The 27,745-nt window shown below is 47.6% G+C and overlaps 3 protein-coding genes across 6 annotated transcripts; 1 reads left to right on the forward strand and 2 right to left on the reverse strand.

Moving 5' to 3' along the window:
• Positions 1-76: 76 nt before the first annotated feature.
• NME3 (NME/NM23 nucleoside diphosphate kinase 3) lies at positions 77-7,926 on the reverse strand. The gene is made up of 5 exons (XM_006263206.4): positions 7,843-7,926; positions 7,541-7,665; positions 5,680-5,781; positions 5,342-5,454; positions 77-3,067 (listed from the first exon to the last, which is right to left on the reverse strand). Exons 1-5 carry the CDS (start codon positions 7,886-7,888, stop codon positions 2,950-2,952), a joined length of 504 nt encoding a protein of 167 aa, XP_006263268.1. The 5' UTR covers positions 7,889-7,926; the 3' UTR covers positions 77-2,949.
• Positions 7,887-27,745, forward strand: EME2 (essential meiotic structure-specific endonuclease subunit 2). 4 transcript variants are annotated; one of them, XM_019493035.2, is made up of 8 exons: positions 7,887-8,115; positions 16,353-16,489; positions 16,963-17,055; positions 17,825-17,949; positions 23,122-23,239; positions 25,212-25,327; positions 26,286-26,475; positions 27,409-27,745. In XM_019493035.2, exons 1-8 carry the CDS (start codon positions 7,887-7,889, stop codon positions 27,577-27,579), a joined length of 1,179 nt encoding a protein of 392 aa, XP_019348580.2. In that variant the 3' UTR covers positions 27,580-27,745. The 4 variants fall into 4 exon arrangements, with proteins under 4 accessions (XP_019348580.2, XP_006263266.2, XP_059572359.1 ...); XM_006263204.3 differs by lacking the exon at positions 7,887-8,115 and adding an exon at positions 12,537-12,951; XM_059716376.1 differs by lacking the exons at positions 7,887-8,115; positions 26,286-26,475 and adding an exon at positions 12,537-12,951 and having other exon boundaries at positions 27,409-27,550.
• Positions 9,028-12,446, reverse strand: MRPS34 (mitochondrial ribosomal protein S34). The gene is made up of 3 exons (XM_006263205.4): positions 12,047-12,446; positions 11,483-11,525; positions 9,028-10,663 (listed from the first exon to the last, which is right to left on the reverse strand). Exons 1-3 carry the CDS (start codon positions 12,362-12,364, stop codon positions 10,383-10,385), a joined length of 642 nt encoding a protein of 213 aa, XP_006263267.1. The 5' UTR covers positions 12,365-12,446; the 3' UTR covers positions 9,028-10,382.

Below are 27,745 nucleotides of genomic sequence, written 5' to 3' on the forward strand. Positions count from 1 at the left end.
GCTCTTGGGTTTACCAACATTACACCAGTAAACTCCTGAAACAGCCACAGTCATAGTGAAGAAGCAAACCATGAGGTGCATGACTGTCCAAAGTTTATTATATATTAAAAAAAGTTAACCATTATAAAACCAAACTGAGTCAATTATTTTATGGATGTAAACAGTCCTCTCTACAAGCTGCATGGAGGTAGAATGAGCTGCAGCCAGAGGGGCTATGGAGAACCCATATGTTTTAACCAATCAGCTGTGAATGTGCAGGCAAAGAACCTCTGTCCACCCATAAATGTTTCTCAGCAGTTTTTGCTTTTCTTTAAAGGTCACTGATTCTCGGTCTTTGCTCAACCTCAAAAGCTAGAGAGGGTAGGGAACATTTTTAACCAGCCAGAAATCCTGGAGGAGTTTATTCTCTCCCAACATGCAGACTTAACCATACAACAGCTTTGAGAGTCTTCTACTGCCTTGTTTTAGAATATTATCTTATTCTATGGGGACAACAGGAGTCTATATCAACAACTAACACTGCAACATTTGGAGCACTTGAGGGCTGGTAAGACAGAGTCACATACTCCTATAGATCATACGTGCTTCACTTGCCTCACCCACAAACACAGCCCACAACAGCATGAGGAAATAAAGGGATGATAGCCAGAACAGAGTTAGCATCTGAAAGATGGGCTTTAATAAAAAAGGAAGTTGCACCCCTTTACAACACCTGCTCCATATTAAGCAGAAGTACATGGGGCATCAGCTTATTAGGTCATGTTTTAAGTAAATTCTGGAAGCTGAGGCAGCATTGCCAGTCATGTGGGAATAGATTTCCCATCTTCACCTGAGGCCACCCTTTGCACTGACACATGTTCAAACCAACACTAGGCATAGCACAGCCCTCAAGACTTTACAACGTGACCAGTAACTGCCCTGACTCTAACAGCAGCAGGAAATTGACCTCTTTCAGTCTGCACAGTTCCAGGTTTAGGCAATGCCACTCTCTCCTCAGATAGATCTTCAGAATTACATATGAAAAGCAACTGCCATCAGCTGCACCCTAGCCTAATGCAAGGTAAGCTCCTGCCAGTACAACTCATGTGCTATATGGTTTAAGCACCCCAGTAAAGCTAAGCAGGTTATTGCTTTGACTAGTTGTGCTACAGTGATGAATGCATTTTTCCAGGCGTATCTTTGGCATAGAGGAAAAAAATTAAGCATCCCTTTATCTAGGGTGTTTGTGTAGACCAATGGTTTTCAATCTTTTTTCATTTGCAGGCACCTAAAAAGTTTTGAACAGAGGTGTGGACCCCTTTGAATTGTATGTGTGAGTATTCACATACCCCTCGATTTATTATAATCATCTTTTGTGGACTCCTTAGACATAGTCTGAAGGCCCCCAGGGGTCCATGGACCACAGGTTGAAAGCTACTGGTATAGACAGCTCCATAAAAACCTCTAGCTTAAGTGCAGCTGTAGTTCAAAAAGAAAATCAGATATGAGGATGCATAAAGAATTAAATTGAAATAAGACAGGAAACGTGAAAAGTCCTTTGTGCAAGTCCATAATAGGGCCTCTGCTGGATGTGTGGAATAGTGGTCATCCTACCTTAGAAAATATACTGCAAAACTGATGAAGGTTCAGAGAAGCACAATAGGATGAGCAGAGCATTCCTTCATAAGAAAAACTGAAGAGAGGCAAGTAAGGGAGGACATGAGAAATGTACATAAAATAATCAGCATCTGGAGCAGGTAGATCAAGAGTCTCTACTCTCTCTCTCTCAGAAGGAGTTATTGGACATGAAAGGTGGGAATCTTAAAACTGCTATATGAAAGTATTGTTCACACTGCAAGTTTCTCTGCACCATCAAGTTTTGGGAATCACTGGAGACAGAATACAAGACTAGCTGGATCCAGTTCTGATCCAATAGGCAATGTATACAAGTTAATAGTGATCCTTGGATGTAGAAAGATAATACAATATCTGCATACAGCATCAGCAAAACCAACACTGGAATACTGGGTCCAGTTCTAGTGTCCACACTCCTAGAAGAGGAGATGTTGAAAAACTGGAAAGGGTTCAGAGAACACCTATAAGATCATGTGATATCCAGAAAGCCTGCCTTGCAGTGAGAGACTGAAAGGATCCAAGCTATCAAAGAAAAGTTGAAGTGCCAGTCACCACCTGCAAACTGATGGCCACAGAAAAGATTTCTGAGAGCAGAGCACTCAGAACAAGACCTGGAGGCTGGAAAATGAAACCAGAAAAATTCAAACTGGAATTTGATTTTTTTTTTCCCCCGCAGTAGGAATAACTCATCAGTAGAGCCAACAGTCTTGAAATCAAGCTTGCACGCTCTATGGTTCAGCAGAACACCCATATTTGATGCAAGAATTCCTAGGTGAAAATCTCTGGCCTCTTACACAGGATATCAGACTAGATCATCTTAATGGTCCCTTCTGATCTTGAGATCCACAAATCTTCCCCTCTCAGATGCTCCCTTTTTACTCTTGGTTCTTATGATACCATCACTTCCACAATCCCCTATTTTCCAGACAATCTTTCACAGCAGATAGGACATAAAGTTTTAATGCAGCTTTCTGGTCTGCCTTTATAACCTTTTAATTTGCAAAGAAGGGCACAAAACTCAAATTGCCTTTCCTTTTCTTAGGTCCCTTAAACGTAACCTTGTGATTTTTAGGATATCACAGAGGTGTGAGTAAACAAAACAGGCAGTACCAACTACGGGATGAGACCACTGTTACTGCATGGAGCTGAAACTTAAGTGTTACAAATGGAGAACAGACTCCCTGCTTTCCCACCCCACACATCCTGGAAAGAAAACTCCACTGAAAAGAGATAATACAATAGCCCACAGTAATCCCAGAGAGGCTGAAATGGAAATGGACGGGTATGCACCAAGCCTGAAGGACAGCAAGAAGGGCTTCTTCAGAGCCATTCTTGTTACTCATGGATCCAGTGCTCAGCATGGTCCTCCCAGCAGATCAGCTCATCTTCACGGAACCAGAGTGAAATCTCCCTTCGTGCACTCTCGATAGAGTCACTGCCATGAATCACGTTCCTGTAGAGACAGTGAAAAGGATCAGACTGTACTCTCCGAGCAGTGGTGTTCTGTCCATGATGGTCCAGGGAATACGTGAGAAGCAAGATTAGTGAGGTAAGGTAATATTCTTTCAAGGCAAACTGTTTAGTTGGGAAGCATGTGGGACAGGCTTTTGCACCCAAAATGCCCTCTCTCAAATATGGGAAAGGAACAGACAGAGCCTGCAGAATATACCTATTAGAACAGTCATTTCCATTTAAACATTTTAATGAAAGTGATCACTTAAGAGTGAGAAGTGGGCAGTAAACTTGTGAAGCCAAAGGAAGTTATAGGAAGTAGCTATGGGACACATAAGGCGCAGCCTTACATGTCCCAGTGACACAGTGAAACTGTACTGTGTAAATGAATAAGAGCACTGAACACGCACCAAGTATTTTTCGTGCTGGATCCAGAAGGGGGAACAGTTTCACTCTGGCCAGTGATATAACCTGCTGGACAAGTGCCATTGTCAAACATTCCCCTCCGCACCCCCCCCCCTACTGCTGGACATGGCTACACTGAAGGTCATTGTATTCTGTAGCTCCCACTTCCTTTTAGGAGGTAGCATTATTTGCTTGGACTGAATGGTATCTTCTGTCTGCTGCATTGATTCCTGCTTCTCTGGCTGCCCACACAGAGCTAAAAGGTGCTGGTTACTTTTAGTTCTATTTGTTTTTATACCAGAAGTTTAAGCCTCATCTCCCATTCCCTGCTGCCTTCCTTCCAAGGTGTCTTTATGCAGAACAAGCTGGTTTGACACCAAATGCCAGGAAACTGAAACTTAGTGAGTGTAAAACAAAATAATTTCCCTGGAGCTAGTCCAAGGCTCTGGCACCAGGGCAACAATTGTTGTAGATTCACTGGTGCAACGCACCAACAGAGACTTGAAGGTTCTGAGGACCCTGTGCATCATGTAGTTAACACTTATTTAATTGAAATGCCCTATAAAGAATGAGGAGGAAAATGCTTCAGCTAAAGACATAGGTAGAACAAGGTTCTTTGGGCAAGTGTGATGTCTTTTATTAGACCAACTAAATAACTGGAAAAAATGTTTTTTTTGCAGGCTTTTGGGCACAAGCACCCTTCTTCAGGCAGAGGGAGAGTCTGCTGTTGTTTTCTGTTCTGGATGGAATAGGAGCCAATATGCAAAATGTAGGTCTATGAAAATGCAGATGTGTGGCAGTGAGGATCAGAAACCATGGGAGACAAGGGGAGTGGGGGGAGGACGGGGAAGAAGGGGAATGCTGACCTGGTGATAGACTGCAGTTGGTAAAATGTAGAGAGGTTACCTGGGATTATCAGATGGCATGCAGAAATCTAATAAGAGATATCATATTTACCCAAAGAACCTTGTCTGCCTATGCCCTTAGACCAACATAGCTACAACCAATACCCCAGAAACATGGAAGATCTGCTAAAGACAGTGTTCCCATCATCTCAGTGCCTGGGAGAGCTCCCTAATGTACTCCAAGGAGCCCTTCCATAGGCCAGGTGTGCTTTTATTATAGGGATATCAAGAAAATCAAAGAACAACCCTCATTTCTTCCTCCTACCCCCCAAATTTAGCAATAAAAAAAGGCATCAAGCCCCCTCCTCCTCATCTTATAAAGCCAACTACTAAGGCCAAAGCGACAGCCTAGCACAAGTAGCCTTCATGGCTTTATTTGCTATGCAAAATGGCTCTGCTAGAGGAGATGTGTGGTCTGAACATAAGACTGGGAGCTAGACATGGAGCCAGATCCTAAGGTAGCTCTGGCAGGCTCTCTCTGGCCACAGACAAGTCATATGAATTCTTCCTGCTTGAAGTTCCTCACCTCCCTCAGAGCAGCATTGCAAAAATAAGTTTAATGTCTGAGCTGCACTCTGAAGAGGAATGCTGCTGTGCCAATGGCTAGCTTTACATTAACTGAATCAATGTTATAGTCCCTTTCACGCTTAGGCAAGGGGCCTCGGATTTAACTCCAAACAGACCACACTTTCAGGATACAAATCCCGGAACTGGAACACACGTGAGGTTATGTTACCTAATCAAGAAAACCTTTCTTTGCTCTAGTGGCCACTAGTGTTTCATTTTCCTGCCTTCTCAGGTAGAGGGAGTAAGGTTACACTAGATGTGTTACATTCCCTGCCCCCCAATGAAAGGGAAGTACTAGGATATGGTGCTTGGAGTAAACTGAGAAAGTGCCTCTCTTGACCAAATGCCAGAACAAAAAAAACCCCAGAACCAAAAACAAACAAAATCAATGCTCCTACTTGCCAACTTCAATGCAGAAATCCCCACGGATGGTGCCAGGTCTGGAATCAGCTGGATTAGTTTCTCCAATCATTGCACGAGCAGTTTTCACCACGTCCAATCCCTGCCAAACCTACCAGACAGCAAAGCAAGTTCAGCTTCCCCAGCCTGCCACACACCAAGGGCCAGATCAGGCCTTCTACTCTCTCCAACCCGCTGTTACCCCTGAGGTCACACAAAGGGCAAGTCAAAGCAGAATCTGCCCCGAAGAAAGCTCTAAGAAAGATGTAGGAAAGCTAATGTATTTTCAAGTCAAAGCTTATCTCAGCAGTCAAAAAGGTTTCTGGCTGGCACTCACCATGGCGACCACAGGACCCGAGCTCATGTACTTCACCAGATGATTGTAGAAGGGGCGGTCTCGAAGGGCAAAGTAATGTTCACTCAGTAGGTCCTCTGAGGCCTGGGCACAAACACAGCACATGATCTAGTATACTCTGGCAGGACAGGATGGTTCCAAAATGGACTGGGATGACTGCCTGGAGAGCCAGAAAGGTCTGCTTAGGCTCTCTCTTCTGTGCTGTTGCCTGGCTGAGTGACTCCCTACCACAACTGCAAGGGGGAAATGAGCAGCCTCTGGAAGGAACACAGGTATCTGGCACATATCTCCTTTTGAGGAATCACTTTATGCTCCCCCAGTTCAAGTTCTGCCTGCTGGAAAGGTTCTGTAAGGCCGTACTCTGGAGTCAGAGCAAGCTCTTTAGCGAGCAGGTGTCCTTCACCAACTATCACAAACCAGTTTCCATTATTGGCTCATGCTCATCAGAAATGCTGGAAGACACAGAACTAGCAGAACTGCCTCTATGTAATGTTTGCTCCATTGCATAAAACTGCTCCTCTCCTGAGAGGCATCAGACTGTCCAGCCAAGCTACCTGCCCCCTTGCGGCTCTGAAGCAGTCTTCATCCTCTAGCTATCCTTTGTCCTTCAAGACACTTTTCCAAAGGTGTTGACTTTTGCCTTATGGGTCATCTTGTACATCAGCAGCATATCCACAGCACGTGGGGTATCTACTAAGGAACAGGATCAACAGATTCCTGATGATTTGGGGGCAAAAAGAAAGCAGCACTAATAAATGAGCCAACCCTCATTATTACCCTACTCAGTGCACTGCAGTTACTCCCCATGATTTAGGCCATGTCTATACAGGGATGCTCAGGGGAAAATAATAATCAGGTAAAGGTGTCAAGTCAGTGGGTGCATGTTGAACTCCCATGCAGGTGCTGCCATTCAAGAGGAAGGGGACTCAGTTTGCTGTAGCTTAATTCTTTGAGTAGACAGGCCTTTATATGAGACCCTCACTAGTGCATGTCTGCCCACAACAGGTTGCCTTTCTCCAATACCCTCCAGCACAGAAAGCCTGGAGCAAAGGCCCAGAGGGTGGAGTGATCCAAGGAAAAACACAGGTGCTTTTGAAATTTTCAGTTGCTAAGTCACAATTCTTAAAAGCAACTTAAACATTTCCCTGCCTACGTCCCGCTGACTTTCACCGAGACTTAGGTACCCAAGTTCTGTTTGAAAACAGCATTTCGGTCCTACTGAGAACTACGCTTCCAATCACGTCAGATGTTTGCCCTGGCCAGGAAAGCAATGCAAATAAAACCCCTCCGCTGGGCTGGCTGCAGCAGGTGGCACGAGAGGCTCAGTCAGCACAAGCCCTCCTTGATGGGCAGGAGCCTTGCCTATGCTACTCTGATCACTAGATGCGTTACAGCCAGGATGTCTCTGGGGAAGCACGAGAAGCCAAAGCAAGTTCCTCTGAACTAGACACCACTGTGTTGGGACGTTATTGACCAGGAGCAACTACATCCAGCAGGGAAGGCAGACTTGCTCCCTGCCAGGTCCCTCAGACCCCTGCGTGGTTTGGGGCACGGTCCAGACTCCCGCTAGGGTCCGATACAGAAGCTTGAACCTGCCCTGGGCGCCGCTCCTCGGTGCCCCCGCAGAGCCTGGCGCCCAGACCCTTGGCACAGGCCAGGTTCACCTTTCTGCACCCACTGCCTCCCAGCCAGCGCAGGGGGAGTCATTGCCCGGGGCTGCCCCTGGCCTTTGCCTCAGCTCCCTTCAAACCGCCCCTGGCCCCGGTTCCCGCAGCCACCGCCGCCACAGCGCGCGCCCCTTGGGGCCGGGCTGCCGCCCCGCCCCGCCCCGGAAGGGTCTCACCTGCACCAGCTTCATGGCCACGAGGCGGAAGCCCTTCCTCTCGAAGCGCCGCACGATGTCCCCGAGCAGGCGCCGCTGTAGCGCGTCCGGCTTCACGGCCACGAACGTGCGCTCGGCGCCGCGGCCTGCGGGGAGCGGGGAGCGCGCGTTAGGCGCGGAGCCGCCGGGCACTGGGACCGGCGCGGGGGGAGGCGGAGACCGACCGGACCGGGACCGGGACCGGGACCGCGATCGCGCTGCGGCTTGGCCGGGGCCGCCTCGCCCCGCGCTCCCGCAGCCGGGCCGCGCCGCGCCGCACTCACCGGGCTGGAAGACGTGGGCGAACAGCGCCAGCACGAGGCAGATCATGGCGGGAGGCGGCCGGGGCGCAGGCAGCGGAGCGCGCGCAAACGTCTCCCTCGTAACAGAGCAGCCGCCGCATTATGGCGGTCCCGCCCCGCCCCGCCCCGGGCTCCGCTGCCAGGGACGCCCCGCGGGATCAAGGCAAGCTGCAGCGGCGGGGCGCGGCACCCAGCAGGGGCGGGCAGGGGGGCCTCGGGCCCCGCCCTCACAAGCCAGCTCCCTCATGGCTCGAGGTAAGTTCCCGGCTCCCGCCAGGGTGAGGCAGAGACGTGGGCCCGAGCTGCGCACAGCTCCCCCGCCAGGGCCCGGACCCTCCCTGGAGGCTTTTTATACCGTCCATCCAGGTCCAGATGTCTGTGTGCTGCCGCCACCTCCGAGGTAAGCAGCTCCTGGCCAGCTCAGCAGGGAAACCGAGTCATGGCCTGGGACTGCTGTTCTTTGGGTCACCTTAGTTATTGTGGGGAGTGACCAGGGCCCTGCACATCTCAGCTCACTTGAACCTACCCCTCACCCTCCCTCGTCCATGCTGAGCACCATGATTGTGGCTGAGGTGCCAGGGAGGGGACAGTGGCACAGCCCAAGGGGTGAGGACTCACTGACACACTTTTGCTTTTCACAGGCCCACGTGACAAAAGTCCTCTCATGACTCTTTGGCAATGACTTCCGCAGGAATAAGAGCAAATACACTTATATTCTGTTAACACAAAGAGGTCTCCCCTCCTCCCCCGCCAAATACCAACACAGCCTGGGATCTGAAAGACCAAGTGGGATCCTTCCTTCTTGCCCATCCCCATCATAGGGTGACCCAGTGGGTTTGACAGAGATGCAACTGAAGCAGTGCCCTCAGCTGGTGAGACTACCTTTTGCAGCTCGCACTTAGTTTAACCGTTTTGATGGTCTGACTAACAAGCCAAAAGAGAACCAAACTTGTTTTCTCATTGTAGCAGAAAGCCCCCTTTTCCTCTTGCCTGCATTTGCTTTCCCCTCTTTGGATATGTTTCTCCTCTTCTACCTCTTTTTCCTTCCTCTTTCTTTCACTATAAGATAAAGAATTGTGTTTTAAAGTTTGTATGTGTGCATTTTATATCTCCCCTTGTATTTTGGTATTTTTATCTATTTGTTTGCCATGGCATTACTCTCATAGCTTATATTTTATACTCTTCACCTTTTAATTAAATGTGTTTTAGTTTTTAGAAGTAAGTTATACACTGTAACAATGTTAACAAGGGCAGGAATCAAACCTGGGCTTCCCTGTATCAGGCAGGGCCCCTGAAAGAACAAGTGAATCAGTGATTGAATGCGTAACTCTGTAGCAGGCTTCAGTAACAAGTGGTAATTAATACCTACACCCCAGATCAAGCAACAGAAGAAATCAATAGGAGACAGTGTAGCAAACAGGAATTATCTAAACTTCACTGTTCAAGGGCTAGAAGCCCCGTCTGAGTTAATCGACACCGGGGACCAACTTTTGGGGCTGAATATCTCCAGATCGACTGCTCCCAGAGCCCTATTTATGACAGCGGTAAATTAATCAAAATTCATCAACGGACTCCCAAACCTGCACGTACATGCGGAAGACCCCTGGGGCTGACAGGTGCCATCCAGTAGTCACTGGGGAGGGGAAGTCCCACGAGGGTCAACAACCCCTGAATTGGGCAAACCTGAAAACTGGGGAGTCACCAAAGTCTGCCAAGGACAGATAAAAAGCAGTGAAAAGTGACCCTCAGGGGCACCCTCTTGATCTCCAACTCGTCCAGCACCCAACCTGTCCAGGCAGAAGGACCAGCTGGCGACCCCCTTCTGGAGGATAACACCACGCTGCAAGAAGCCTTGACTGGCCATCGATAGCAGACTCCAGCGCTTTGTAGGATAGGTATACCCAACTCTGGTGCCCCCCACAACAAACATTTGTAGCGCACTAGTGTGTGTGTGTGAGAGGAGACCAGCCCCAAGGTTATGATTTGACTTCATTACAGTGTTTCAATCTGCCTAATGAACCAGAATTTTAAGGATCCTGAGTTGAACATTTGTAGCCAACATCATGTCTGTGCTGCAGGAAAAATCAGATGGGAAGACTCATACATGCAGGAGCACACTCTGTGGAGCAAGATGGTGACTTCTTATAGGCCCTTGTCTGTGCTTTTACATTGGTTTGGGGATCTAATCAACTTGACAGTGTCCTTTTTTAATTCTCAGAAGTGGGCTCTAAAGGGAATTTTGCCCAGTCATAGGGCCCAGAGGATAGGAGCTGTAAAACAAATGCAGAGAAAAACAGAGAAGATGCTCTACAGAGATTACCAAGAATCCTAAGCATGTCTGCATCTTTCCAAATACATGTAAGAAATGTGTACACTGGCATGTGCCAGGAATAGGAAGAGAAACTGAGGTGATAACACTGGATAAACCTGAAACATGCCTGTGGCTTATGGAATCATTTTCTTCATTAAGGAGATCAGTTGGCGATTAAGAGACCTAGGGGGCACCATACTCAACACTACCTTCACACTGGTGTCCCTTCAGTTCTCTTGACATTTTCAATGGAGTCTGTTCTGGAGATCCCTCTTTCCAGATCAAGCATCGGCTCCTCCGTGTTCGGTTTTCCTTCCTTCTGCCTCTGAGCAAAGATCATGGCTCGGAGCAGAGGTGGATACGGCACATACCGGATGGTTTCCTCTGGCACCGGGGTAAATTTCTTGAAGTCCTCTTCCTCATGTTTGGGCACCAAACGCCAGTCATGGTACATGACCTTATCAATCTCTTTTACTTCATTTTCTGTCTTGCCTGAGGGAAGATAATAATGAATTAGTAATTAACACCGTCAAACTATATAAGCATGTAGAGGAGTCTCCAGCTGGGAATGGCATTGGGTATTTTGCCACTTACACTATATCTACCACTAGCATACTCTCCTCTCATTCCGGGTGGTATAAACAAGAAGCAAGGGGAACTAACTGACAGGGCAACCATGTTGCAGTCCTGACTTTGCAGGTGACTTCCTCGGACATCTAGCTCCTCAACTTCTCCACTCTGCAGAAATGTTGGGGAGTTTAATAATGTTTAAGAGAAACATTGTGAGACCCTCAAATGAACAATGCGACAGTATTGAAGCACAAGCTTAACTGATAAAAGATGCACTCCATACATGATTTAAAAGAGCATGGAGAGAAGAGAATTTCCCCATTGATCACAATGAAATATTACTTCGGTACCCCAGTGATGATACTGCAAATAACACTGCTATCCATCTGAGCAGAAACATCAAATGTGTTTATCTACTGAAATTAGCTATGATAAAATTCAAAGACGGAAAAGAACCAATTGTGAAGTCATCCATTTCCCTGCCAGCAGGACATTGTTCACTATGGTACAATCTCTGTGGCTTTTTCCAGACTATCTTGAAATTACATAAATTATTGCACTTCCTTGTAAAATCATGCCAGAGGGATTTTCTTCCTTTGTCCAATTAGTGGGCTGAGAAGGAGAGAGTGAGGAGTTGTAAGAGCACAACTGTCTTTTCTCCTTTCTGGTTTATTCCCTGGTTTGGGGCAGAAATATGCTCTCTAATCTTGCTTGAGAGACATAGGGCAAGTTCTTCATTACCTCTGAATGTCAGGTATCCCCAGGCTTTTCCGTGATCCAAATTCTGCAAAGAAAACACATGAGAATTCACTGCGATTAGGTAAAGAAGCCTTCCCACTCACAAAGAGGACAAGTTCTCTAAACAGCTTCATCATCTAATGCAGGAGCGCAGCCTGCTTTGGGAGAGGCGAGGCCTGCAACCTGAGCACCTGTTAAGGTGCTATTCTCACACCGGGACCAAATCGCTCTGTGCCTCTCATTTAGAGGCTCATTTTACAGTGGTCTAGACAGTGCAGCAGCGTTTGCAGGATCTGTTTTACAATCCATGTTCCAGGTGCCACAATCACTGCTCTGAAGAGCAGGGCAGGCGGCACCCGGTGGGCCCCGCTGCTGCAGCCAGGCACTGCTCCCAGGGCAAGGGTCCCCGCGGTGCCTTCTCCAGCGCGCAGGACTCCCTGGGAGACAACATGACGCGCAGCCAAACCCGAAAGGCCCCGACTTAGTGCCGCGGGGATTTGGGAGCCAGATCCTGCAGCGGCCGAGGCGATCCCACGGGACCGACGAGTGGCCCGGGAGAGGACTCACCTCGGCCGTGTAATCCACTTGGGTCTTGGTGATGAGCCAGTAGCAGGGCTCTTCGTACTGCCACAGCCAGGACTTGCGCGTGACCACGCGGCCGATGCCGAAGAAGGGCAGGCGGGCGAGCAGCGCGAAGAGGCGGGTCTCGTTGCGCACGTCCTCCCAGGCCAGCACGGGCAGGCGCTTCCCGGTGAACGGCCGCGTCATGGTCTCATAGTCCAGGGAGAAGCGCTGCGAGTCGTGCGGCCGGTTCTTCAGCGCCCGGTATTCGCGGATCTTCTTGGCCATGGCCGCGATCGGCCGGTGCAGCTTCCTGCGGCCCATGGCAGCGGCGGCGGCCCGGCCACGCGCGGAGCAGCTCTGGCGGCGGCAGCACCACTACCGGAGGTCACAGGAAACTAGTGCTTCGCGGACAGCTCGCGGCGCATGCTCGGCGCGGGGCGGGGCGGGGCGGGGCTGCGCGGCAGCCTCGCCGGGCGGAAGTGGGGGCGGGACGTGCACGCGGGGCGGATGAGCAGCTGCGCCGGGTGGAAGTGGGGGATCCGCGCTCGGGTCCCGGCGGCCGTGGGAGGCCATGGCGGGGCACGGGTCGGCCGGGGCAGCCAGACGAGCTGCCGCCGCCTGGGAGATCTCGGACTCGGACAGCGAGGAGCCGCCGGGCGGGGGCGGGTCCCTCCGTGTGCCGACGCCCCCGCGGGACCCCGCGCCCTGCCCGAGCCGTAGCAGGCAGCGGAGGACGAGGAGCCTTGGGGTCGGGGTTGGGGCAGCGGGGCTCGGCAGGGAGCAGCAGAGGGCGGACAGGGCGCGGAAGAAGGCGCAGGACGCGCTGGAGAAGCGGCAGCGCCGGGAGGCGGCCCAGGCCCTGCGGCCCGAGCAGTGTCTGAAGTACGTGGCCGTGTGCGTGCACCCAGGTGGGCCCCGGGGAGCAGCGCCTCGGCACCTCGACCACCTGCCAGCGGCCCTGGGCCCTTCCCCGGGCCCCGCTCCCGGCTCCGTGTCCTGGCGTCTGGCCTCGTGGCCGCCCCTTGGCGAGGCGCGCTCCTGGCTGCCGTGGGCTCGGGCTGAAGAGCAGGTGCTTGCCCTGGTGACGGTCCCAAATTCCTTTACGGTTGGCAAATCCGATCAGCCACAGACGCTAAGGACTTGGGCTCCTCTGAGCTCGAGCCTCTCCCTGCGTCAGTGGGGAAAAGTCGGACTTTTTTCATCATGCATGTGCCTGGAAGGGGTTAATTAACGTGTAGAAAGCACTTGGAAGTGATCAGTTGGCAGATGTTATAGAATCCTAGAAAATGGTTGGAAGGGACCTCCAGAGGTCACCTAGTCCTGCTCAAGACCAGGTTATCCTTACATAAACCATCCTATGCATGTGTCCTATTCCAAACAAAACTGCATAAGCCATCCACTTGCCGGCTGTCGGGGACAATGCCAAAAAACATGAAGGTCACTCTAACTGGCCCCAGGAAAATGTGGGACAAGAGCACTGTCAGTGTCCTGCCACTGCGAGGACAGGGAGTCATTTATTAAAATACGTGAGAGAGAGCACCAAGGAAGGGGACCATGCTCCGTTATAAAAGTGTAAATTGGTTGATTATAGTAATAATCATCAGCTCTTCATGAATGTCAGCTTTGCTGGAAGTAGCTTTCTTAGGTGTGTTAGTGATGACAAATGTGCAAGGATTACATTTCTTCTTAAAATTCACGTATCAAAATTGACAGCACACTTTGCTTCCGTGGTGCTTTGGTTAGCAAAGAGGGATGTGAACTCAGATTACGGTAACTATATTTAGTCTCAGGCCATGAGGCATGGACACTCCATGCTATTTGGTAAATTCAGCATCATAAGGCACGAACTATCAAAAAGCTGGGGCAGAAAACAGGCTCAGAGCTGATTGCCTGTCATGCAGGTCCATTTCTGAGGACAGGTAAGCTGTGTCCAGAAATGTTAACTCCTGAAATATTATGCCTGGCTAGTTATCTGGGGCTGCACATTTTCTGTTCAATCCTATTCTCTTTCTCTGACAGGATGGAGTTCTTCAGATAATCTCAGCTAATTTCCCACAATGTTGTCTTAGATCAAGCTCTGTTCAGTGCACTTAAAGAGCTGTACCGTGGCTTGGACGTAACACTGAGTTATTCTGAAATGTTTCTAACTGTGCTGTCTGTTTGTACTAGCATCTAAAGAGTTCAATAATCTCTTTAGCAGCGCAGCTAACTTAAAATGTGTAGTCATTATCCTCACAGAAATAGATGTAGGAATGAGCTGCAGGTTGCCCACCTTAACATCCATGAAGAATTGTTCTTTGCTTTGCTTGCCAGAGCTTTGTCCATTCCAGTTTCCAAGTTTATCTTGGTGTAATTAAGGGTTTTCACTCACCTCAGCTTTACAGATTGCTCTCTGCTCCCACTCTTCTGCAACATAATGTGGTTTAGCTGATTGTCCTCTTCCTCAGAATGGGTTGTATTTCTTTGGTGCTATATGTTGTATGAGCTTGATCCTGCAACTCTTAATTGAGGGAATAATTCTGCTCAGAAGAGTAGGATGACTTGTGACTAAGGCTTTGCATGCTGTAACATAATGGAGTGGGAAAACAAAGTGTGTGATTGTCTAACTATCAAAATACATATACGCACAGGGGAAATTAAATAAGGTTGCATGCTTAATCTTGGAATTTCCCACTTTTTAAGCATTTAATTAACAACTTAACCTACTTTTTACTGTAGGTTTTAAATAAATATTGTGTTTAAAGTATTTAAAAAACACAAAGTGTTGCAACCTTTAGATTCACAGCACAGTCTTCTGCTGCTTGGCCTTATGCAGTAAGTGATAGCTATAGAAGGCTATCCCCTATGTGGATCAGTCCCTAAAGGTAGAATTAGACACATTTTGTCAGTTTAACAGCTACTGTTTTGAAGGCAGCAAAAGAATGCTGTAGGGTTGGGTATCTGACTAGTCAAATAAATTTGGTCAATTGACCAGTCAAATATTGGTCAAAAATTGTCAAATAATATTTTGTTTACTTACTTTAAAAAGCAGTAATTTCTTACATAATGTTGGAATACATTTATTTCAGAATTAAATCTTTTGCAGAAAAATAAACACAGAAAAAGCACAAATTTTCCCTTGAACATTAAAAAATAATATTTCTATCAAGAAAACTACAAAAAAAATCCACTGCCCATAAAATTAAAAACATGTACTGAAGGTCAGTTCAATTAAGGGCCCCAAGTCTGCAGTGCACCCCCTACACACAGCCCGTGTCCCCCCCCCAGTCCTCTATAGTAGGTATATGTTATCAAACAGTTGACCCATATAATTGAAACAGTTTCAACAGATAATTTTGTAAACAATACTTGAATCTCTTGTTGCTATAGTCACAGAAAGCCTTATAATATTTGACTGAGCTTTGACCAGTCAAAAAATATGCAGTCAATTGGCCGATTTGCCACCCCGAGAATGCTGAGATTCAGGGAGAATGGTCCAGTGCCAGGTTCTGTAGGTGAATGTGCTTTAATGGACGTTCTGTTGTCCATGTCCCCTCCAGCTTTTCTCTGTTCCCCATCTAGTAACCTCTGTCCCTGATGCTGTTTCGCAGCTGCTGACCATATTCCTTCAACTCTGCAGCCTCAGCCCATTTCTTGTTCATGGCCCCAAGCCCTTATCTCTCCCTGTCAAATGTAAACGCATCTCTCCTGAGCATGTGTAAACTGGGGTTTTTTTCCCTTTCAGAGGGCTACAACTTAGCCACATTTGGGTGAATATTCACAGGGGCAACAAAAGGTGACTCCATGATACCTGCATGTCCATATATCCAAATCTCAAGTCCTTGTGACAAAGCACACGGGCATTATTGCTCCACAATGGTAAAGATTTGTAGGCAAACTGTGTTTTTCCCTGAGCTTAGTCTTGGAAGAAGTTAAATAATTTTGCTGAATTCCCTAGATGTATACAGCCTAAGGCAAACACCTGGCTTGAAACATTTTAGCCCAGGCAGTTTAAATTTGGCAAAATTAGAGACAACTGTAACACAGGCTTTGTAATGTAATGTGTCAGCCAACATTAAGTGTTCCTAGCTGGGCTTCTGGTAATTAATAGTGCATTGTAAATTTTCCTGTGCCCTAGTCTGGACATAGCAGGCTATATGTCAACCAGAGCTTAATATTCAGTGTTTAGGCTTGAAATAATAGTTGTGGCCCAGACCCTTTTTTGCGTGGGTTTTAGCTGCTCTTTAAATAAATACTGATGAAGTTGTTTTGTATTGATACTTTCCTCCTTCCTCTCACCATGCCTCACTGGTTCTCTCCCTTCCCTTAGGTCTTCTGGAAGATCCTGGATCAGATGCCTTGATTGAAGCTTTGAGTTCCTTGGAGTGTAGCTACTACATTGAGCCTCAGGCAGTGCCCTACAGTATAACCTGGAGGAGAAATATTCCTCACAGTTTATCCAGTACAGTAAGCATCAAAATCCACTCTGTCCTCACTTCTCTGAGGGCTTCCTCACCTGTCTTGTAAATTGACAACAGCTAGGGTGGGGGGAAGAGTTATGAATTGCTTTAATTATTAGACCTGACATTTCTGGTGGTCATTCTCAACTGGACCATGGAGTGACCTCAGAAGTACAGGTTATGTGCAACTGCTGTTCACTCAGGGAATGACATTAGAGCTGGAAGGGATCTCATAAGATTATTTGGTCCAGCCCCCTGCCCAAGGGCCAGGAAGTCAACTAGGGTCAAAGGATCCCAGCAAGATAAGCATTCAACCTGGATTTTGAAGCTCTACTGCACTGCAAAAATTAATCCTGTCTATTGTAGATGGTCTTTCAAGGCTGAGACCACTAGCCTCATTTCATTTGGAGCACATTTCAGGGCTGAAGAGGCGGTAGATCATTGCCTATATCCCACTAGAAGTTGTTTTTATTCCCCTAGGATGGTCCCACGATGAAGTCTGAAGAGGAAAAAGAGGTGCTGGTGCTGGTAGATCCGAGGGACTTTCTCAAGCGTCTCTTTTCTGTACTTCAGGTAGTATAAGCTGTTAAGCAGGGTCCACACAGTTCCTTTTGAACAGGGGGGACTAGCCAAACCTGCTAGTAAATTATTGAGGTTTCAGGTAGATGAGTATTTCAGAATGCACACAAAAAAGAGGAGGCCTGTCAGGTCTGAGTGAGTTTAGCATGCTCCCTGGCCAGGGGCAGAAGTCCTGCCTCATGACTTAAATTTGGGACAGAACATTATCTAAGAGGTCATAAGACAGTCCAGGTCTGTCTCCTTCTGTGCTTTATGTTTACACATGGAGAATGCCTTTAATATTTTAATTAAGGAAATGTTCAAAGCACATACAGCTTGGGAGAAACACAGTTTTGAAATTAACATATTTACAGTTAATTAGAACTATTGATGTAGACCCACGTGGCATTTTATTTATATATACCTAGGAAGACAAATCTCCTGCCCTGAGGAGGTGACAGTTCCATTCAGACAGATGCAGTAGAAAATGAAAGGCTAGACTGGAGCAGTCAGCATCCAAAGAGAGATCGCTGATGGATCAGTAAGTGAAAAGGTGAGCCAGGAGGAGTAGCTGGAATTAGGCTGGGTATAGCATGTGGCAAGCAAAAAGGACACAAGAGCCTTGCAGTCCTGCAGCCAAAAAGAGATCATAGCTGAGAAATGAAGGACAATGTGCCACAGTTCCAACCTTCTTCCACTGACTAGACTTACCTGGCAGATCTCTCACAGAAGATGAAAAACTGATCTGACAGGTCTACAGCTCATTTGGATTGTTTTGTTTCAGAGTCTAAGCAGTGCTCCATCAGACAGCAGGCCTGATCTCAGCCAGGTGTTGCCTTTGGATGGTCCGGAGGACCCCCCCACAAAAAATTGCAGCCTGGTTGTCATTGGACTGGATGCCTACAGATGGTACGTTCTAAGTGCATGTGTTGGGAGCACACTGGGAAGTTAGAGTAGCGAGTGCAGAGAAAGGGGACATTGAGGGCTGAACTTCCAAGGCTTGGTGTGTAGGTTGTGGCTGTAATGCATTCCATGTCAACCTACTGTGCAGCACCCCAGGCAGCTCTGTGTGCAAGAAGGGTGGTTGTGTGAGCAAGAGCATGTTTCCAGATGAACTCATGGATGGGGAGTGGTGTAATGGGTTGCAGGCAGGACAGTATTTTCCAGCTGCAACTCACAAAACACAATTTGAAAATATTGAGGTAAAATAGGGTGTTCTTACCCTTATGAACAATGCACAACCCAAAGAGGATGGTCACACTGGAATGCCAGAGCTGGAGGACACAGGCAGTGGAGCTGTACTTAATGCTGCAGGTTGGCTCTCTTTCCTATTTACTGCTGTATAAGGAGGAGCTCAGAGCAGCTTGCTAACCTGGGGATGGATCTCCAGTGAATCATAGGGTTGGAAGGGACCTCCAGGAGATCATCTAGTCCAATCCCCTGCTCAAAGCAGGACCATCCCCAACCAGATTATTCCAGCCAAAGCTTTGTCTAGCCGGGTCTTAAAAACTTCCAAGTATGGAGAATCCACAACATCTCTGGGTAACCTGTTCCAGTATTTTACTACCCTACTTGTGAAAAAAAATTCCTAATATTTAACCTAAACTTCCCTTGCTGCAACTTGACACCATTGCTCTTTGTTCTGTCATCTGCCACCGCTGAAAACAGTCTAGCTCCATCCTCTTTGGAATCACGCTTCAGATAGAGTTAAAGGCTGCTATTAAATCCCCCCTCGGTCTTTTCTTCTTCAGACTAAATAAGCCCAGTTCCCTCAGCCTTTCATAAGTCATGTTCCCTAGCCCCCTCACCATTTTTGTTGCCCTCCCCGCATCCGCAGAGCCAGTCTTCTCATCATGGAAGGCAATCAGGTTGGCCAGGCTTGAGTTGCCCTTGGTGAATTCATGCTGACTATTTCTAATCAGCTTCTCCAGTGCTTAGAAATGGATTCCTTGAGGACCTGCTTCATGATTTTTCCAGGGTCTCAGGTGAGGCTAACTGGTCTGTAGTTCCCTGGTTCCTCCTTCTTCCCTTTCTTAAAGATGGGCACTATATATTTGCCTTTTTTCAATCATCTAGGACCTCTCCCAATCACCATGTGTTTTCAAAGATGATGGCCAGTGGCTTGGCAGTCACATCAGCCAACTCCCTTGGCACCCTCATGTGCATCACGTCCTGCCCCATGGACTTGTACACACCCAGCTTTTCTAAATAGTCCCTAACCTGTTCTTTTGCCACTGTTGGCTGCTCACCTTCTCCCCAGGTGATAGGTGCAGTAGTCTGAGAGCTGGCCTTGCCTGTGAAGACAGGTGAAAAAGACACTGATTACAGGTAGTCCTTGAACTTGCAACAAATTTGGTTCCTGAAAACCGTGTCTTAAGTCAAAACATTGTAGCTCGGAACTGATTTTCCCATAGGAAACAGTGTTATAAATGGGGAATTGGTTCCTGAACCAAGGCCAGATACCCTACTTTCACAAAAAATAACCCAGAATTTTGTACAGTACAGTACTCAATTATAGACAAATAATATAGTTACGTTTATTTATTGTATATATGTATTTATTTATGTATTTATATTGTAAATAGCAATCACACTGATTTGGAAGGACTTCTTTGAGGTGACTTTACTGGACTTTTTGAAGGGCTCTTGGTTGGACTTTTTGAAGCGTTCTTGGCTGGAGTCTTCTCAGGAGTCTTGGCTACAGATTTTTCTGGAGTCTTGGCTGCTTTCTTAAAGAAAGTGTCCAAGGAAGTTTGGACAGATGTTCTCTTCTTTTGCTTGCAAATTTCTCTGTAGCAGCTGTACATGTTGGATGTGCCCCTATTCACTGATGCACTGTGTTCAATATTGGGATCATGTTCCTCAAACAGGGACACAGCAGCCAACACTTTTCGTTGTCAAGACTTTACAAGGAGGAGTCTCTTCAACAGTGGCTGTATCTTCTTCCTCTGCCACTTTTTGCTATTCCAATTCAATGAGGTCCTCATTAGTTAATTCTTCAGAATGTGATGCCAGCAACTCATCAGCATCTTCTGGTACAACATCTAAGTTGAGTTTTTTGCCCATTTCAACAACATTTTTGGTCATCTCTTCAAAAGTGTCTGTAAAGCCTTGGAAGTCGGACACAAACTTAGGACACAATTTTCTCCAAACACCATTCAAATTTGATTGTTTGACTTCATTCCATGCCTCAACAATGTTCTTAACTGCATGGTAAATGTTGAAGCCCTTCCAGAATTCCTTCAGAGTTGGTCCACCTTCCTTCTCAATTGTGCTGATGGCCTGGGCAAATGTGCGCCAGTAGTAGGCCTTGAAGGATGCAATTACCCCCTGGTCCATGGGTTGCAACAATGAGGTGGTATTGAGGGCAGAGACATGACTTTGATGTCAGAATGCATGTCAGCAAGGATGGTTGGATGACCAGGAGCATTGTCAAGGATTAACAGTGCTTTAAATGCAAGATTGTTTTTGCTGCAGTAATCCCTGACACTTGGCACAAAATGATGATTAAACCAATCCTCAAAAATGTTGTTATTTACCCATGCCTTAGGATTGGATTTCCATATCACTGGGAGAAATACCTTGGAATGTCCCTTGAAAGCTCTGGGGTTTTCCAAATGGTACACAAGTAAAGGCTTAATTTTAAAGTCACCTGCAGCATTGGCACCAAGCAGAAGAGTGAGCCTATCTTTAGCAGCTTTGTACCCTGGCATGGATTTCTCCTCTTTGGCAATGTAGGTTCTCAACAGCATTTTTTTCCAAAATAGACTAGTTTCATAAACATTAAAAACTTGCTGAGCACAATATTTCAGCCAATGTCTCAGGAAAAGCACGAGCTGCCTCTTCATCAGCACTGGCAGCTTCACCGGAAACCTTGATGTTTTGCAGATTGGCCCTGGCTTGAAAACACATAAACCACCATTTGCTGTAAAAGGCTCAGCATTAGAACTCTTCCCCTGTTGTTGCTTTAGATCATCATAAAGAATCCCAGCCTTTTCCTGAATGATGCCTAAACTCACAGGATCCTGGCATTTATTTTGATCCTCCAGCCAAATGATTAACAGTTTCTCAACCTGAGCAGTAAGTCCAACGTGCTGCTTAGTTATCACAGTTGAGTGCATAGGAGCCAAGCCCTTAACATGTTCCTGAATTCTTGCCTTGCCTTTCAGTGGGGGGGGTCTCACCTTTTCCGGGCATCTTAATTATTTCCATTTTTGTTTCCATAGTAATTGTTCTATGTTTCTTAAAAGAAGAAATATCACTTCCACCAGTTTTATTGATTATGAGCAGTTTGGATAAAGTTTGGAAACAGAATGGTGCATGGACAGCCCCTTCCCATGCCCTCCCGGACGAGCGGCAGGAGCCATGGTTTTTCCCACAGCCACCCAGGGCAGCCCCAGCACTGCCTGCCTTGCCCCCACAGGAGCAGCTGGGGGAGCAGCCAGACGAGCCATGGCTTCTCCTGTACCTGCCTGGCTAAGTCCCGGCATTGTCTGCCTCGCCCCAGCAGGAGCAGCTGGATGAGCCATAGCTTCTCCTGTGGGTGCCTGGCACAGCCCTGGCACTGCCTGCCTCATCCTGGTGGGAACAGCCAGACGAGCCGCGGTTTCTCCCATGGCTGCCGGGTACAGCCCCAGCACTGCCTGCCTCACCTTGCCTCAGTGGGAGCAGCAGAACAAGCCGTGGCTTCTCCCACAGCGGCCCGGCACAGCCCCAGCACTGCCAACCTCACCCCGGCAGGAGCAGCCACAGGAGCAGCTTCTTGTTGCTGATCCTCTTCTTGTTGCTGACATACTTGTAGAAACCCTTCTTGTTACCCTCCATGTCCCTTGCCAGCTGCAACTCCAGTTGGGCTTTGGCCTTCCTGATTTCATCCCTGCATGCCTGAACCAATACTCTTAGACTCCTCCCTAGTTGTTTGTCCAAGTTTCCACTCCTTGTAAGCTTACTTTTTGCATTTTAGTTGACTGGTTCCCTGCTAAGTCAAGCTGGTCTTCTGCCATACTTGCTAGTCTTCCTGTGCATCAGGTTGGTTCCTTCTTGCACCATCAGTAAGGTTTCTTTAAGATACAACCAACTCTCCTGGACTCCTTTCCCCCTCAGATGCATCTCCCAGGGAATCCTGCCCATCAGTTTCCGAAGTGAGTCATAGTCTGCTTTTCTGAAATCCAAGGTCTTTACTCTGCTGCTCTCCTTCCTTCCTTTCCTCAGGATCCTGAACTCAATCATCTCATGGTCACTGCTGCCCAAGTTGCTATCCACTACTACATTCCCCACCAATTCTTCCCTAGTTGTGAGCAGCAGGTGAAGAAGAGCATGGCTTCTTGTTGGCCTCTCCAGCCCTTGCACCAGAAGTTGTCCTCAGCACTCTCCAAAAAAGTTCTTAGATTGCCTGTGCACTGTTGTATTACTCTCCCAGGAGATGTCAGGGTGATTGAAGTCCCCCATGAGAACTAGGAGTTGTTATCGGGAAACTTCTGCTAGCTGTTTGAAGAAAACCTCGTCCACCACATCCTCTTGGTCTGGTGGTCTATAGCAGACCCTCACGACAATATCACCCTTGTTGCTGTCCCCTCTGACTCAGTGGGTCAAGCTCTTCTCTTACTCCCATGTTACTGCTGATCTGGAGGGAGCATAAATAATGTCCTGTTCATATAGCCACACACAACCCAAGTGGTGGTCATTTTTAGCCAGCTGCAGCCTTGTCTGTAATAAAAGCACATTGAATTTTTGTGGCTGTCATCCTTTGCAGAAGCAGCAACAGGAGCTGGGGCTTTTTTCCCAAATTGTGGTTCTTCAGCCCAGCTCTGTGCAAGGTCCAGGGGGCTAGCAATGGAAGCGTAGTGTTATACTGGCAGTGTCAGATGTACAAAGTTGTCTGGAGATTTTGCCTACTTGCAGCAGGTGAGCAGGTGGCATGGATCAAACTTAGTAGCCACCTCCATCTCCAGCCTCTAGTAGGGGAGGGAGCTGGCAAATATGGAAGGATATAGCCTGTCCTGCCAGTAGTCTGTGGCTGTACTGACTGTTCTTAAGGGAAGATTTGCTGGGGAATATGAACCATGTGTCATTTCTCCCTAGGTACAATCGGGGTTGGGACAGGCAGCAGGCACTGTGCTCTGGAGAACAGGATCAGCAGGAGGATCCCAGATTCCAGCCTGGCCCAGAGCTGTCAATGACACAGCAGGAGATAGAGGAGGTGAAATTAACAGGCTTCAAACACTAATGTTGCTTATGGTCATAGATGTTCTAGCTGTGGGAAGAGAAAGTTCCTGTTGGTGACCCCTTGGGAATGTTATATGCTGACCTGACTCACATGGTATCATCCTGTGTAGTACAGAATGTCTGCCTATTTCGCTGCCCTGGGAAAAAGGGAAGCGGGGGATGGTGACACTTGGTGCCAGGCAGAGGGAGTTTGGAGTTGTGTGATGATATGCTGGTTCAGATGTAGCCAAGGTTGGTAGAATCTTTCCCAAACTGAAAGTGGCCTGGATACCCCTGACCCCCAATAGCCTGTTTGAAGTCATTGTCAGTCTCAGCTTGGTACCAAAATAGACAGGTTTTCTCAAGGCCATCATCTCAGGGTCGTTTGGTACTAGCAGGATCATAAGTCCAAGTTCTGAAAGCTCCATTTTCTGCTCACCTCCTGGGATGCATCTCTGAGGCACTTTGGTGTAGCCTGCAAGAAAACCACTCTGCTCTCACCTCTACATTGGGGCCTTTCCTCAACAGGGGTATCATGCTGATGTATGTCAGCAGCTCTGAACCACCCAAAATGTATTAAGGATGCTGTCATGTTATTCCCTAAGTCAACCGTTCTCAAAATTTTTAGACTCAAGGCCCCTCTTCTACCCACCCTGTGCAAAATGCCAGCTTTGAACTTTCACTCACTTTTGAACTACAGAAAAATAATAGAACCATTTTCTATTGCAAAGAACTTGGCAAGTTCATAGCAGGGCAGAATAGATTTGAAACTGAATTCCTATTTGAAATATCTGGGTTTATCTTGTGAATCATATGAAGGAGTTTGCACACCTAGTGGTGGCAATATTATGTGGCACCCTGTGGCATCCTGCCTTAGCCTTTTACTGTGTGCACTTGTATGCATGTGTGCATGCACACACATGCATGCACGTGTGTGCGCTTCTGAAAGCTGACAAGTATAATTTCTTTGCTTCTTCCTTTTGTTCTTTTGATATACTTTACATTGACATCATTCCCTGGATATATTCCAAACTGATGGAGGTCAGCACTGGTCTCTTGCTTATGGTGGTTGCCATGAAAAATTATCATCAACAGTGATTGTTCATGTATATCATACAACCAAAGTTTTTCACCTACATTTTCAGAGATGTTTGTGGTAGCTGTTGGGAGATGTTGACTTTTTGATGGCTCCTGCTTTAGTGGCCTGTGCTTGTGTCCTTTTATTGAGGGAACTGACACAGAAAACATAATTGAGAGGAACTAATGGAAGAACCAGGTAGAAACGTGAATGGGGCTTGCACTATTGCCTAGTGGTCCACAACAAAATCTAGGCACCCTTATTGTGGTCACCACTTGTGAATGTGTGCCCCCCTCCCCCCACTGCGCAACCAGAAGGTAACCCTGACACCCACTTTGTTGGTGTGCTCTAAAGAAATGGCCACTGAAGTATTTTTAAAGTGTCTTGGTGACCAAATACATTCTTAACTGAGATCCTTACTACATCAGCAGTCTGAAAATAGGTCATATTTGGAGTCTAAACCACTCATCTGTCTCTAACTGAATTCCAGTCTTTCCTGAGAATTCCCCAAAAGGGAATGACTGGCTGGCTTACTGGGAGCTAAGAAGGCATGAGTGAGCTTTTCTGCTGTATTCCATATACATGAGTTACTGCAGTTAGCCCATCCTCTCCTCTGTATAGGAAAAAGCCAGTACCATCTCTGGAGAGGAGCTTGTGCCTAAATAGATGATACCTTTCCATGTTCTGCTCTGCCAGCAAAGAGCCTCTGAAGTTCTGTGCGACTGACATGAGCACAGCTGTCTGGAAGTCTGTGCAGGCTGGGTACCTTTGGAGATAGGGTGTGGGCTGCAAATTGTCCTGTGACTGACCTAGTCAGGCTTGTAATCAGGAGGGGACTAATTTGCTTTGTGTCTTGCATGTTTCAGTCATTGTAGTTCTCCTCCTGCAGGTGCTGGTGGTGCTGCAGCTGTGGGCTAACACTATGGTATCGTTCCTGGACACGTGGCAGGAATTCAGTCAGCATGTCTCCGCACTGACTAAAGCAATAGCAAAACGCCCATACAAGTGAGCTTGTATCGCCAAACCTCTTGCTCTGAAAACTGTCCCTGCTGGATCCCAAATACAGAATATCATAAAATCTTATGGGAGGATTTTAAAAAGGCATTAGACAAATGTTTTCTAGGAATGGTCTAGACCAGGAGTGTCAAACACAGCCAGTGGGGTGGATCTGGTCTGCAGAGCCACTGTCTCCAGCCTGCTGGGCTACTGGTGGACCACCAGAAGTTGGGGTTGTAGTTTTGGGGAAGTAGCCTGCTGTAGAATCTGCGGCTGTCAGGCCCATTGGACATGGCAGCCACTGGCAGGAGGGTGAGCAAGGGCTGATACAGCTCCAGTCAACCTATGACTTCCTCACCTCTCACCCTTCACATGGCCCCAGCTCCTTGGCTGCTGGCTCCCCTATTGCTGCTACTACTGCTGCATGACCTGAGCAGGAGCCAGAGCTGCAGCTGCCATAGGAGCCTCCCTGTACCCTGGGCTGGATGTGGATGAGATCTTGGGGTATAAAGAAGCCCCACAGTCCAGATCTGGCCTGGGACAGAAGGTGAGTTTGCTGCCCCTGGTCTAGGTATATGTGACCCTGCCTCAGTCCAAGAGATGAACTCTTGCAGTCCTTTCCAGTGCCCCGTTCTAATGATCCTGTGACACTCCTTTGTTTGGTTTGTGACTCGACTCTGGGAGCATGGTTGGCACAGCTACTATGATGGATTCTGTTGGAAAATGTTTGCTGAGGGAAGGTCTTGCATCCTGGACTCAGGTTATTAAAATAATTTTCAGGTTATCAGAAGAGAAGGCCAGTGGTGCAAAGAACAATCCTGGTCCTGCTGGAGCAGTGAGAGATGAAACAAAAGGCTCCCTTCCTTCCCTCACTGAATCTGGGGACAGGGCATGATCTGACTATGCAGCATTGGTCATTGCATGCGCCACACCTAGGCCTTGCTCTGAGGGGTCTGGCTTTCTGCAGGAAACAACGGGATACTGAATTATTCTCCTTCTGCACTGATGGGAAGTGGTCCAGTGGTGTGCGAGTGGAGAAGGATGGGACAGGACTCCGACAGGCATGGAAGAGACAAATCCAGCAGTTTAACAGAGTCAGCCCTGCTGCGGCAGCAGCCATAGCAGAAGCATATCCCTCCCCAAGCCTGCTGCTTCAGGTCAGCTCTCAAACCACTAGGACACTGATTGAAATGCTGTTGCAGGGATAATGAAGACAGAACAGGGAAGGGAGACCTTTCTGAGAACAGGACATAGTGTACTCTCCCACCAGTGGGAGAGTTCTGTCCGACAGACAAACTGCTATTGTATGAAACAGATTTCCCCATTTAAGTTGGTAGCTGCATCCAAGAAAGGCATGGGGTGGGCAGCTGTTTCAGTAGTTGCTCTATAAAGATCTTTTATAGCTTATCTAGTTCTCTCTGTAGCCTGGCTAGTGCAGAGTTTTCCCTTTTGTCTGTCTAGTCCCTACTTCAGCATGTCCAGCTCTGCATTTCACCTTGTACAGCACATCCAGTGACTCTGTTCAGCAATTTTTAAATGGCTGACTTCCAAACCAGACTCCTTGCAATCAGCTGGCTCTAAAATAGTCAAAAGAATCAAGATGGGCTGCCTCTGAGAGGGGGCACAAAGAAGAGAATAGTCAGACTAATGAAAATTCTCCATTGCTTTTCACTTATATAATGCTTGGTGTGAAATTTCAGGCTGCTTCTTCTCAGTGTCTACTTAGTTATTTTTGGTGGGAGACCAACACTTATGAGCACTTTTTTCTTCATCGGGTCAGTATTAGTCATGCAGGCTTTGTCCCTTTATGCCAGCAAATAGCAGTTTTAAACTCTCAACTAACCCTTTCAGTACAGATGGACTTTGCATCCATTTCCTTGGGAACAGGATGATGACATGCATCTCCCTATGTTGGGGGTGGGAGCAGGGGTTGTGTGTGAACATGACTGTAGTTCTAACATTATCCTCTGAATCCTGTGTGCATGGCCAAAGACACAGCTGCTTTTCACCACAGGTGGATTTGGCCGCAATGATAACTGAGTTTTAGGGGGCTGGTATTTACACCAATGTGGCTTCCTGTTTCCTATAAGGCCTATGAAGAGTGCAGCACAGAGAATGACAGACTTCACCTCCTGAGTGACATCCAGGTAAAGCCAGAGGATGGTGGGAGAGAACGGCGGATTGGCCCAGACATATCACGCCGAGTTTATCTTTTCATGGTGTCCACCAGTCCAGACCTTGTTTTGGATCTGAGTGCGTAGTGGGGCTCAGAAGGTGGGAGATGGACCAGTTATTACATCTGTGGAGACCCAGCTGCGGCGGAGGAGCTAGTGGTACAACCAGGATACTGTGAGTCCTGTGTGGGGTGGCTGCAGATTCTTGTGCGGGATGAAGACTTGCAGCTCAATAAATGTCTTATGAATGCTT

This window comes from Alligator mississippiensis, chromosome 13 (genome assembly GCF_030867095.1).
Source record: "Alligator mississippiensis isolate rAllMis1 chromosome 13, rAllMis1, whole genome shotgun sequence".
NCBI classification, from domain to species: Eukaryota; Metazoa; Chordata; order Crocodylia; family Alligatoridae; genus Alligator; species Alligator mississippiensis.